This window comes from Triticum aestivum, chromosome 4D, assembly GCF_018294505.1.
Source record: "Triticum aestivum cultivar Chinese Spring chromosome 4D, IWGSC CS RefSeq v2.1, whole genome shotgun sequence".
Lineage (NCBI taxonomy): Eukaryota > Viridiplantae > Streptophyta > Magnoliopsida > Poales > Poaceae > Triticum > Triticum aestivum.
Genome location: NC_057805.1, coordinates 80,109,331 through 80,122,584, shown reverse-complemented (window position 1 = coordinate 80,122,584; position 13,254 = coordinate 80,109,331). Strand labels below are relative to the sequence as shown.

Sequence of the window (13,254 nt, the reverse complement as noted above, 5' to 3'; positions counted from 1 at the left end):
GGCTGACGGCATTGTGGATTGGGGCGTCCGATGGCGAAGGTATGTGTTGGGGATGGCGCCGGACCAACAACGATGGCGGTTGTGCAGACGAGGAAGAAAATACAAGAGAAACATGCAGGTTAGGCAAGGAGGGGGCATCTTGAAGCAAATTGGAGCGGGCCTTGCGGCGGTCATGTCCGACGTCCCCATATCCGCCCCACATATGAATCAGGTATGAGAATTGTTGAATCAGGTATGAGAATTGTTGGTCAGCCCGGACATTTGGGGTTTGGACTAGATTTGCCCCAGGGTGGACGTTTGGGAAGGATATGGGGATGCTCTCATTATGCCCCGCAATTCAAGAAAAAAAACTTATACATCCCGTGCTGTCAAACACGCCAGACAATATTCAGAAAACCACGCTAGGTGTTCAGCGAGCTACCTGATGCCATAACAAATTAAAATGGTGGAGCCTACTTATTTCAAGAACAAATCACTAACAGAAACATCTGGGATAGAAGAGTGCACCTTTTACCCGACAGACACATTCTTGATACTTTTTCCACGAGTCAATATGACAGCTTATACAGAGTACAGTAAGGCTACAAAGAGAGAATTCTCAGGCGAAGATATCAGCACATATGATTGCTACGGCAAGGGCGGTGATAAATTACAGTTCGGATGTCATCCGTTAAGGAAAAAAAAAGGAGGGAAAACTTCTTTTCCGGGTGAGAAATAACACCAAACACTGACACCGACCATGCCCAGTGCAGGCAGATTCTAATCTTTTAACTCTAGCTTTCGGTAAGATAACCGAGGCAGGTAGCCCGGTACCATAGTTGCATAATACACAGGGAACCAACTACTGTTGCAACATACAGCCGCGAGCTCAGATGCTTGCCATCGCCTATGATTCCTTTCCATGGCACCCTTGGTGCAAAAGCACCAATGCTTGGACACAAGAGAGGTCACAGCAAGCAATTGACGCTCCATAAGCAATGAGCCCAGTGAGGGCAGCTGCATCATCATCATATTGAACTTGTATTTCCGATCAATCTATTGAGAGGGTTTCCAGTCATACTGAAGATTATTGAAGCTATTTGCAGCTCTAAGTCCACCCAACAGCTGATTTCCTATGTCATGCTGTTGCTGATGCTGCTGGTGCTGGTGCTGGTTCTGCTGCTGCTGCTGCTGCTGGCCCAACTGTGATAGGTCATGTGCACTGTGATGCATCCCCATCCCCATCCTGCCATTCATCGCCATCGCACTGTTTGCCATTGCATTGTTTGCCATTGCCATTCTCAGTCCACTAGCTGCACTATTTGAACCAAATCCACCCATGGCCCCAAATCCCATTCCTCCCACTCCTGAGTGATTTGTGACCGCATTACCAACTAAGCAGTTAACCCCATTAATACCAGGGGCAAGTCCGTTTGGCCTCTTCATGTCATTTGCTCCATGGCCAACACCATTCATTTGTGATGACATCATCTCTTGCAAGATTCTCTGAACCGAGCTTTGGGAATCACTTGGCTCAGGTTCCTGAGCCCGAGTTGCAGGTGGCTGCATTGGAGGCAAATTTGATGATGATACTGCTGGGGAACTGAGTTGGTTTGTGTTCTGAGGGGCGGGCATCATGTTGTTATTGGATGATGTGGGCACCTGGGAAGAGAAAGAGGGAGACGGATTTGACTGCAACGAACTTGTAGAGTTCACCTTGGGAATTACGCCATCATCTCCACTGTTATACAGACCATTTACGGTGCCCATTGGATGATCTTGTCTAGAATTCACTGAACCTTGGAGGAGCCCAACAACAGATGGCGAGGGTGCAGATGTAGAGGGTGCACACGTCAAAGAATTATTTGATGTCACGTCTGCATTGGCAGAGGCAGAAGCCTGCACACCAGCCATAGGAGCAGAATTTTGGCCACTCTGGTTTGAACTCTGGGGAACAGATTGCTGCTCTTCAGGCGCCTGCTGCTGTGGTTGAAGAGGGTTAATACCTGATGGACTCCTCCGAGGAAAGTTATGAAGGCTATCTGAAATAGAAATAACAGCAAGTGTTACATGTGGACAAACAAACATAAATTAGCAAATAGAAGGCCATAATACGACGAGAAATCACAGGCTGCTGAATCGCATACCAACATGCTACTGTGTTTTGTGTGACTAGGAACTAAATCAGCAGGAACCAGGCAACTCAGTTCCCCAGCCATTCCCATGAGGATCAGGGGCAGGCACCAACGGTCTAGGAGTATTTAGAAGTTGTTTCCTACCAGAGATGCAATGTTAACTATATAGTTTATGGTAATCAGGTGATTACAGTTTCCTTCCTGCGGAAGTGGTTGGAAAACTTGAAATCACCGGCCACGTCATGCCTTGCAAAGAGCATCCATGGGACCTGCGTGGGAGGTGTTTGGTTGGTGACCTGGATAGCCTGGCTCAGGTGCTTGAGGAGTTTGAGCACCTTGAGTGCAGCAGCTGCAGCCTGGGAGCTAATACCGACCTAACAAAGGCAGATGGGAGAGATGAGCAATGGCAGCAAGCTGTGTGCCGCCAGCGCATCAAAGCTATGTCGTTATCGGGCCTGCCTTTGCCGCATACTAGCTCCAGCACTCATCAAGAGGCTGCGACGAGAGACCATCCGGCCACCAAGAGGCTGGCCCACCACTGATGCCTATACTGCAGATTTGGGATTTCTTCATGCCGCATGTTGATGTAGTTGGGGATATTTTATTCGTTATGCTTGGGTCAATAGGATGTTTATGAGCCATTAGAGTTGGTATTGTGGATTGATTGGGCAGGTTAAAGGGTCCAAAGACAGGGGATAGAGCACTCGATCTCTCTCGTCCCTGACATGGAAGAGAGGCTCCGGGTCTTGAGAAGTTTTGCTATCTTACTGATTGATCCAACATTCACAATGCCAGCTCGCTTTGTCAGACAGCCTTGACTGTACTAGACTCCTTGATCAACCAAACTTTAACCAAACTGGACTTTAACTCACCAAACAAACACTTATACCCCAGGCTAATCCAGTTAATGGGTCAAGGCAAAATAATCAACATCACGGGCTGAAGCCAGGCACCACTCTTTCCCAGGCATACCAATGTAGCCTTTTTATAGTGATGGATGGAATAATGGCAACATGAAACGATAGTTACAGTGATTTCTCACCAAAACCGAATGCTCACCTACCTTATAACTGCCCTAAGGTACTCCCTCCGTCCCAAAATATAAGATCATTTTTGACACTATGTGTCAAAAATGGTCTTGCATTTTGAGACGGAGGGAGTATTTAAGAGGCATGCCTACACATGTAGAAAATGTACCGCAAGGAAACTTGACTAAATAAATAATGGTAATTAAAAATAGAGCCCAAAGAACACTAATTCAGGTGTTGTGAGTGCAGAGTGGTATGCGGGAGTTTGCGCCATCCTGATGATATGAGATGAGATAAATCAACAAAGTAAAATGATTAAGATGTCATACTGATTGGTCCAGATCCAGTCTGCCTGCTATAGTCAATCAGATCTTTCATGCAGTTTACCACCTCCGCAATCTGAGAGTATCAACGTTTTGCATGAAAATATTAGGGCTTATGGTCAGAAAAAAGTGCATACTTATGAAACAATTTAGAAAATATAACACGTGAATGGAAACTACAGCAGATTAGAGTGTACCTGAAGGCAGCGGACATATCTTTTTGTATATCCTAAATCATTTACCAAAGGCACCTCCAAGGCTTTAGCCAGTTGGCGCGCACATGCAACAAACCTAATTGTACAAGATTGCAATATAAGTATATAGCATGAACTTGAAAAGTACAATGAAAATTGATGGAGTTGGTGAAAGGTAATAGTTACTCAAAGAAACAGTCAGCAAGTTAAGTAAGAACAAGTGTTCTGTTATATAGCATGAACTTGAAAAGTACAATGAAAATTGATGGAGTTGGTGAAAGGTAATAGTTACTCAAAGAAACAGTCAGCAAGAAAAGTAACAACAATGTGGTTTAGGTGCTACCAATCACATTGTTAAACATCACAATTTTTATCAGTGATGAGTTATAACAATGGAAGCAAAAGAAACCAAGCAAATCAGGTCAAAACAGGGCAAGCAATGCGCGTATAAGGTTATATTTGCTAACGGACATTTTATGCTTCTAGAACAACAAGAACCTTGCACGTAATATCAGTAATACAGCATAATATCCAGTACCTTGCACGTACTCCAAGTTGTCCACTTACCTAAAATGAGATTTTTTCTATTCATGGCAACTGGATGTTTCTCGATCCGTTCTACATTCCAACAATCCTCGTGATTTTCAACTAGAATCCCATTTTCAATGCATTAATAACCAAGTACAATTAAGATCTGGCCCGTTACAGGTTATAAAGATATACGTGAAAAGAGCATGCCTACCAGAACTGGGCATCGACCAGTTGGCTAGCTTGAGCAGGCTGAACCCACCGACCTGCGTTCGAGGTTCAGCCTCCGCTGGTTGATCCGAGTTTTTTTTAGACATTACCTTTTTAGGGAATAAATGCACAACCAATGAGCATAAGTAAAGTAATGGCCATGCCCTCACAGCATAAGGTCTTCGGTGAGTTGGTTGGTGCATGATGTTGCATTTGATGTACCGAGTTCAAAACTCAACATGCCCATTTTATTATTAGGAAGGGTGGTGCTTATGAAATTAAAGTAAGCATGTGCTTGCAATTCCAGCACCTTCTGGAATGGTGCCTGAACTGAACTTGTCACTTAACGGAACGTCACCATATCTAATCTATATATAGGGCTGAAGATGAGCCTAAGCTTGAATAAAATGCATGCATTACCCTAAGAGCTTAACTTTTAAGAGGGTTGGTCGGTGTATGAAACTTAACTATAACCGATGGCCCAAAGGATGGCAAAACCTTCGAAGCTCAATGCCGCGGGTATTCATGGCCCAAACGACAGACTATTCAGTAGGAAACTAAAAGGATAGCAACTAACTAAAAGGAAATATCTAATATAGAAACAAATCATTATAATCTCTAACGTGGTGTTTCTAGTTTTCTACATTATGGCCTGATTTATTGCTGCTGTGTCAGACAGGCCCAGGTGCTTGAGATCTCATCATTGAGCTGTGGTAGTGGTCACGGTTTAAACCATAGGTAACCCCTCCATCGCATCAAGCAAGAGAATGCACATATTTAGAAAGTTTTTCTTGACAAATGAAAATAAAAATATCTAATATAGAAAATAATCATAATGATCAATTATTCGGTTCCTAAAATATGCGATTTTTAGCCAGATGAAGCCCGTGTGCAAATGATAAGGGTTATTGTAGCACCTAGCTATAGCATGTAGGTTTGCAGTAGTCGTCCTCCCTTTCAAACACTTGGATCATGGGTGCTCATCGCCAAGACTGAGGTGAATTACTAACTCCTTTACTTTTGCAAAGCTCACCGGGCACACTTTACTAGTCATGTGCCTATTTGGCAAGAGGAACTTATTTGACAACTTCTGTAAGCCCTTAGGACCTGAGACAAGCTTGCACACAGCACTAGCATTTTCATCCTGTTTTGCTTAAAACAGTAAATCCAGTTGGTTTGGCTTGATCATAAAGGATGATATGCTAAAAACCAAGTCAACTATGGCAGTCAAAAAATACTGAATGGCTCAGAGGAGTTAGCACATGTATACATGGTGATATGCTAAAAACCAAGTCAACTATGCCCGTTTTTCTTGACAAGCAATATCTTGTTTTGGACTAAGGTCCGCATTATCTTGGCTCTCACCTTGCCATGACGGCCAATGCATCTAAAACAACTCACTGTGCAAACTAGCTCCACCGAACAAATGGCTCCTTTACAGGGAAGGTAGATGATAAATTTTAACAGAACAGACACATATACATGAAGAAAAGAAGTGGACAAACCATTAACGAAAATATAATAGATAGCACCAGCATCAGTTTGGCTAAACCAAATGACAAGAGAATATGTAAATTTGAATTCAGGAAAGAACTTCAGATGAAAAATATTAAGCACATCAGAGCCGATCTCCTTACGAGTTGCAATTATTCTGCATGTCCTGGGTCGTTAAACTCGTTGAACTTTGAGCAGCAGCCTGGTATTTTTGTACAACCGTGCCAAGCTGACTAACCTGAATTAAGCACCACAGTGCAAAAATATATCAGATGTTCAACAAATTGAAGATAAATAACAAGATCCATGACCGCGGAATAAATAACAATATAAATGTGTAAACAATAAAAAAATCATACCTGAGGTATTATTGATCTCCGCGGAATCAGTTCCTCATGACGCCTAGCACAAAACTCCCAAGATGCAATCTTCAATCGAAGGAAATGGTACAGGATTGTGCAATATATGTTAGTTCAAAAGGCACCACTTATTCAAGAATAGTATCATAAAAAGAACTGATCTAATGACAGGAAGAAGAACAAAGTACAAAATTGAATAACAATACCTTGAGGTCTGGATTAAAAACTATCCTTAGATGCCCCTCACGTACCACGCGCAATTGATCAAAGACACTTTCCTGGATTGCTTTTGCATAATCCAAAATAATCTGCCCAGATGCATTCTGGGATTCGCGTGGCATATCAATATACAATAGTTCTTCCAATGTACCACTCGCATATTTGATTTGGCATAGTCGCGGTAAGACCTCTACTGTTGTCTCTGTAAAGATAAGAACATAAGATCAAACCAGAAACACGAGTAAGAGAGGAGGATGCACAAAATTAAATGATGCTTACCAAAGCCCCGGCCAGGCTTTCGATTGCATATTTCGCAGTGCCAGACATCCTGGAGGTGCAAACCCATAATGAAAGTTATAAATAAGAATTTAAAAGGCAAATTATACTCAAAACACCTATGTGTTACTCCAAATTCTCTAAGGCTATGACTAACTAATAGAACTGAATTTACTTGCATAAATCAAATATAGGAGAACAGAAGAGAAAGAGATGCATGTTCTTTTTAGCAGTCGGAGCAAGACACCACCTGAGGGAAAACTCCAGTAGTTTGACGACCACTTCCATAGAGAGATACACACCACCTCTTTTTAGCAGTTGGAGCAAAATACTCATTGACAAAGTTTCTCCAGTACTCTATATTGTTATCCTGCATCAAAAGGAATGGGTAAATGCCCTGAGTTATAAGCACATGCCTTTTGCTTGGAGCACAAAATTACTTGTTTGAAACAAACAAACAGACAAACAAAATCTTTTACCTGTGGTCTGTTCTGTTGATGATACATGTAATGGGTCAATCTTTTTGCACAGGTACCTGGCTCATAAGGAGCCAGCTTTCCTGGGGTTCTCATGTTTAGACTCTGTTGACGAAGTAACTGCTGCTGCTGCTGCTGCTGCTGTTGTTGCTGCTGCTGCTGCTGTTGCTGTTGTAATTGGTTTCTCTGTAAAGGCAGATTCTTTAGAATCTGTTGGTGTTGCTGCTGATGCTGCTGCTGCATATGCAAAAGACGCTGCTGTTGCAAGAGGTTCAGTTGGGCAGCCGCAGCAGCTTGAGGGTTCTGCTTCGTGAGTTGCAACAAGTGGTGATGGTGCTGCTGTTGTTGCTGCTGTTGCTGCAAGAATGCTGATGGGTCCGAACTCGACTGCTCCATCTTGACTGCGCCCAAACCCCTCAACCCTTGCAACTGCTGCGACTCAAATTTTACATTTCCAGCATTGCGCATCATCTGGGCTGGGCCATTCTGGTCAGGCAGTCCCATCTGCTGTTCTAATTTGACTCCACCAATGCTGCCACCATTCTCCAACTTCACTGCAGCCTGCGGCTGCGACTGCTGTGACGGCAACTGCTGCTGGTTGTAAGACATCGGCAGTTGATGTTGTTGATGCTGTTGCTCTTGCTGGTGCTGCAAATCCCGCACATCCATCTGCTGTTGCTGCTGCTGCAGGATATCTGAACCTAGGTGATTGCCCAAACTAACCTGCGAGGAGGAGGATGGAAACGACATAGGATCGGATCCTCCAGTGCCAGTAAAATCACCAGCGCCATCAAGGCCCCCTCTCTGCTGAAGGGTGTTCATCGGAAGCCCACCGTTTGGCATTTGTCCTGGACTTGGAACAGGGCTCCCGTTTCCAAACGATGACCGGTTAAGCAGGGAGGAGACATTAGAGGTTGCTCCCAGCAAGCCATTTCCACCAAACTGAGACCTTGGGGAGACAAGAGATGAGAACGGGGACTGCGACTGAAGCATGCCGCCACCCCCACCCATTCCCTGTTGGCCACCACTGAGCAGGCTAGAACTTGTCCGGAGAAGTGAGGCACCGCCTGCTGGCTGCCCAGGCCCCATTGGGTTCGGCGGCCCTGACGATACCATCGTTGCAGGCAATGGGAGAGCTACGAACTCGGCAGAAACTACTCCAAGATCGAGTGCGTCACCGCTCACCTCGCCATCCTTTCAGCACGGAACGGCCGCAAGATCCGCCAAAATTGAGCAGGCACAAGGCAGCAAACCCTGCAAACAACCAGAGACTACAGCTTTAGAACACAAGCATTGGATCTAGAGTGGTATCTCCAGCACAAATCTACTGAACAGCAATCCACACCACCCAAAATCAACCATAGAAACAGCATAAACGAGCATCCAAAGCAAACTTGTACTCCTCAAATCCGCCACGAGGAAAGTAAAAAAACAGCACCAAATCCACCCCCAAAAAAACGAGCAAGGCACCAGACACGAGCAGAATTAAGCAACCCCAACTCCCCGACTAGATCGCAGCATCCCGAGCCCAAACACGCAAAATGAGAAAACAATTAAGGAGCAGTAGCATCAACAGCGACCTCGCCACCGAAAACCCACGGAGCGAAACACGCCGGAACCCGACGCCACTCACCGGCGCGACCAGCCAGCAAAATCCAGTCCGCCCCGAATCCGGCGATCCAGAGCTCGAACCCGCGCCAAATCGCGCGGCGAGGCCCGCAGGGACGCGCCGTCGGCCGTGCACTGCCGCGAGGAGCAGCACTGCCACCACCGCCGCCGCCGCGCCGGATAAGCTCCGCTCCGGCTAGGGTTTAGGCCGCCCCCGCTGCGCTGCCGCTCGGAGGGAGATAACAGCGGGATAAAAAAAATCAGTTCGTTAAAAAAATCTTTCCCTCTCGTCCCTGTGTGCGAGCGACGGGATTTGGGTCTGTGGACTGGAGGAGGGAGGGAGGAGGCGGAGCGAGGAGGAGAGAGAAAGCGAGACGAAACAGGAGAGAGAAAGGGGAGAGGAGGCGCAAGCAGAAAATTCTGAGGCTTTGTCCTTGCGGACGTCAAAATTCCCATTCGATTTGATTAAGATCCGTGGGCCGCGACCTCGAGGATTCCATGCTCCGGTCGCCGAAGCGTGGGGCCAGCGCCGCGGGGGCCCCGCGGGGCGGCGAGAGGGTGGGTGGGTGGGCGCGGTGGAGCTGGGTCTGATTAGGATGGTGTTTTTCTTTCTGTTTGGGTGTTTTGTTTTCGGTTTTGGTTGTGTGATGCGCTGCTGAGGTTAAAAGAAGTCAATGGAGCGCGTGCTCCGTGCCCATGCCATGGCCAACGGTGTGGCACCGCCCGGGGATATCCTCCTCTTGTCACGCACGTTGTGATGAAAACGCAGGTGGAGGGAGCTTTAGTAAACTCCGAGTCAGACTTTCTTTAGTACACTATACTAGGTCGACTTTTTTCTAGTCTAGTAAATAAAAGCATCTAAACAATGCAGAGGTTTTTATAAGTAGTTGTCATTCATGTAAGAAAAAAAATATTGATGAGTTAAAAGGGACAGACTGATGGAACACATGAGGTTTATCACACATGAAGTTTACGTTTTGTTCATCTTTTCCTTGCAGAAAAGATGGATGTCTTATGTGATGTGTTCCTAAAATTAGTGTTAGTTTCTACAATGTTCTAAATGTTAGTATGAACATTTCGCTCGCGGAAAAGATACTTTTAGTTGCACCATTTATCTTTTTAGGTGACGTGTGTTTCTTAAATTAGCATTAGTTTCTATGACGTTCGAAAATTATGAAAATTTCAAGCGTGGAAGAAGATGGTTTTAGTTGCACCACATGTCTTACAAGATGTTTGTTTCTTAAATTAGTATTAGTTTCTACAACGTTCAAATTAATACGAACATTTCGCGTGTAGAAAAAGAGCTTTCATCAAGGGCATGTATAAGGATGTCATCACTAACCGACAATCCTTATGAAGTTGTTCAGTGATGTTTGATGGGGATTGGCTACCTAGCCTGCTGCACTTCTACCAGCCTGGCGGTGTCCTGGATAAGGGGGTACTAACCTAGTCGGTCCATGCTCCTCGGGTCGGGCCGATGGGCCTCGCTCGTACTCAAGATGGACTCCATAAGCTGTACGCAGGAGGCGTGATCAAGACTATGTCCACCGAAGACTTGACGTATACTCCAAGATCTCTCATGTCGCCTTGCTCCTAGATACCGACCTTGTAACCCTAGATACCCTCCCTGGCGTGTATATAAGCCATAGGGTTTAGCCCGTAGAGGGGAGATTAACGCAATATCATTCACCTAGCCCTAGAGTTAAACCACATATTACGATCTCGAGGTAGATCAACGTTGTACTCGATACATCGTCATCAATATAAAAATAAGAGAAGGAGTTTTACCTCCATAGAGAGGGCCCAAACCTAGGTAAACATCGTGTCCTTCGTTCCTGTTACCCTTGATCCAAGATCCACAGCTCGGGACCCCCTACCCCGAGGTCTGCCGGTTTTGGCACCGAAACTGGTGCTTTCATTGAGAGTTCCGTTGTGCGATCACTAGAAGGATCGATGGCTCATCTGCAGATCAACTGCGCCAACGGCCATGGGGGCATTTACGCCCCTGGCCAGCTTTTTGTGTTCGACAGCATGGTCTTTTGCGCCGACTCGACGGGCCATCTGGCCTTTGTCGAGAATTACGCCCCATGTCGGATTGTAACCTTCGGCGGCCTCGAGTACACCGCGGATTCCCGCGGCGAACTCGTCTTGTCGGGATGGGCCCCCGGCCAAATTGAGAACTCGTCCGGTTCCGGAGGCTCGACTTCGGGACCGATCTCCGTCGCGGCATCACCAGAGACCCCCGACGTAACCACTCCGGGCGGTCCCCTGCCGATCTCCAGTCCGGACATAGATCCGGCTCCCACCTCTAAAATTACGTCAGGGATAGAACTGACCTTGGCGTAGGACCCGGAATCACTCCCAGACCCCCTTTGCGCTGAAGATGCGTTTAAGTTATACGCCGGGAATACTTCGAGTCAGCCCCGCTTACAACCCAGCGATGAATCCCGAAGAGCTGTCTCACCTCAATAAGATGCTTGACCGCATCCAGAGCATGTCCATCTCGGACGGCATGACTTCGGTTTATGATCAGGCCGGACTTAAAGTCGATGATCGGGAAATTTACATCCCACCCACCACCCACCTAGTCGCCACGATCAATGACTTAACCGACGTGCTTCACTACGATGAGGCCACGAACATGGATGAAGATGTCGATGGCCCCACAGAAGACACCTAGCCTCTGGTAAACACCAACAGGTGGACTGCTACATCTGGTTGCGATGTCTACATGGTGCACACCCCCGATACCCCTCCAAGACGTCGACGTAGACGCGGAAGAGGCAACAATGGGGAACCTAGCGGCAATAACGCAACCGCCGACGACTGCGACGCAACAGCCGATGCCGACAACCCTGAGGGGGACCATCAAGCTTCCCGAGTGCGGAACAGCACACCTGAAGGACATCTCAAGGACTTAGATCCTGACGACCTCTTTGAGGGGGGCGACGACAACTACATATGCCGGAATCCGAGGAAGACGAAAGCCTCGGTACCGAGGACTACGTCGTCCCCGAAGATCCTTTCGATCAAGATCGCTTCTAGCGGCGCCTTATTGCGATGGCTCGCACTACAAAAAAACACTTCCATGATGATACGTGTTTGTCACAGTAGGTCACATTTTCTGTCATGCATGTACATCCATGACGATTTCTGACAGAATCAAGATAGTCATACATGTGTTGTCGTAGAAGTGTTCCATGACAATACCAAAATTATCATCACGGAAGTGTCCACTTCCATGACGAAAAATGGCACATCATGGAAGTGTTTTCGTCAAGGTAACCGACATGTGGCATCCACCGTAACAGGTCGTCGTTAAGCTATTGGGTTCCGGTTTGGATATGATAACCCGTTAACAACCCGGACCAATGGGGATTCTCCATGTGTAAAATTCTCATTCACCGGATGATTCCACGTGTCAGCTCGGCGTTGGGACAGATGTTATCCCTACAATGGACGGAACGCGTCTATGATACGTTGACACGTGGCCCGGCCCAACAGTGGCCCATTTAGGTTAAAAAGGCTAGCCCGTTTGACTTAGTTAAAAGTTAATGAGTCGGCCCATCGAAAGCGTGTTAACGGCATATGCGCGTATAGCCCATTTACGGCCCATTATGGCCTTTTCGAATTCGGCCCATTAGCGTCTTGTGGGCAGTCCAATATAATTTGAGCCTGTTCTCACTTTCGGCCCATAAATGGCCCATGGCATCTTTCGACCCATATGAGGCCTTTTTATTTCTTTAGGCCTTTAACGACCCGTGGTGACTCTGGCCCATAATATATAGTAACTTGCTTTATACCCATTAACGACCCATGATTCAGTTGGGCCGTTTCCAACCAGTGTTATCTTTTGGCCTTCTAAGGCCTATATATTCTTGGGCTCATTTTAGGCCTTCGACTACTTGCGGTCCGTTACTGGCATGTTCTGCTAATGGGCCAAATGAGGCCCGTGGTTACAGTCGGCCCGTCTGTGGGCCGTTAAACCTTTGGGCCTTATTCATCCTATCATGTATTTCGGGCCCATCAACGACCCGTTCAGCATGCGCTGCCTTACGGCTTGTTAACGGCCCATTATGGCTTGAGCCCATAAACAGACTGTTCATTCTGGCCCGTTTACGACCCAAATCACGTTCAAACAGTGGTCCACGATCAGTATGGCCCATGGATCATGCGGCCCGTAAGAGGCCCATGGATCCTGTGGCCCGTAAAAGGCCCATGGATCCTACGGTCCGTAAGAGGCCCATGGATCCTAAGGCCCGTAGGAGGCCCAAGGATTCTAAGGCCCGTAGGAGGCCCATGGATCATATGGCCCGAAGGAGGACCATGGATCCTACGGCCCGTAGGAGGGCCATGGTTACAATGGCCCATATGTGGACCATTGTTATTGCGGCCACTAGGGAACCGAGGAAAAAGAAGTGCAGA

At 46.7% G+C, this 13,254-nt stretch overlaps 1 protein-coding gene across 1 annotated transcript; it reads right to left on the bottom strand.

The window, feature by feature from the left end:
* Positions 1-508: 508 nt before the first annotated feature.
* LOC123096335 (transcriptional corepressor SEUSS) lies at positions 509-9,229 on the bottom strand. The gene is made up of 10 exons (XM_044518038.1): positions 8,855-9,229; positions 7,225-8,475; positions 6,996-7,115; positions 6,749-6,797; positions 6,457-6,671; positions 6,251-6,319; positions 6,035-6,129; positions 3,663-3,756; positions 3,472-3,541; positions 509-2,021 (listed from the first exon to the last, which is right to left on the bottom strand). Exons 2-10 carry the CDS (start codon positions 8,335-8,337, stop codon positions 1,036-1,038), a joined length of 2,811 nt encoding a protein of 936 aa, XP_044373973.1. The 5' UTR covers positions 8,338-8,475; positions 8,855-9,229; the 3' UTR covers positions 509-1,035.
* Between the last annotated feature and the right edge of the window lie 4,025 nt (positions 9,230-13,254).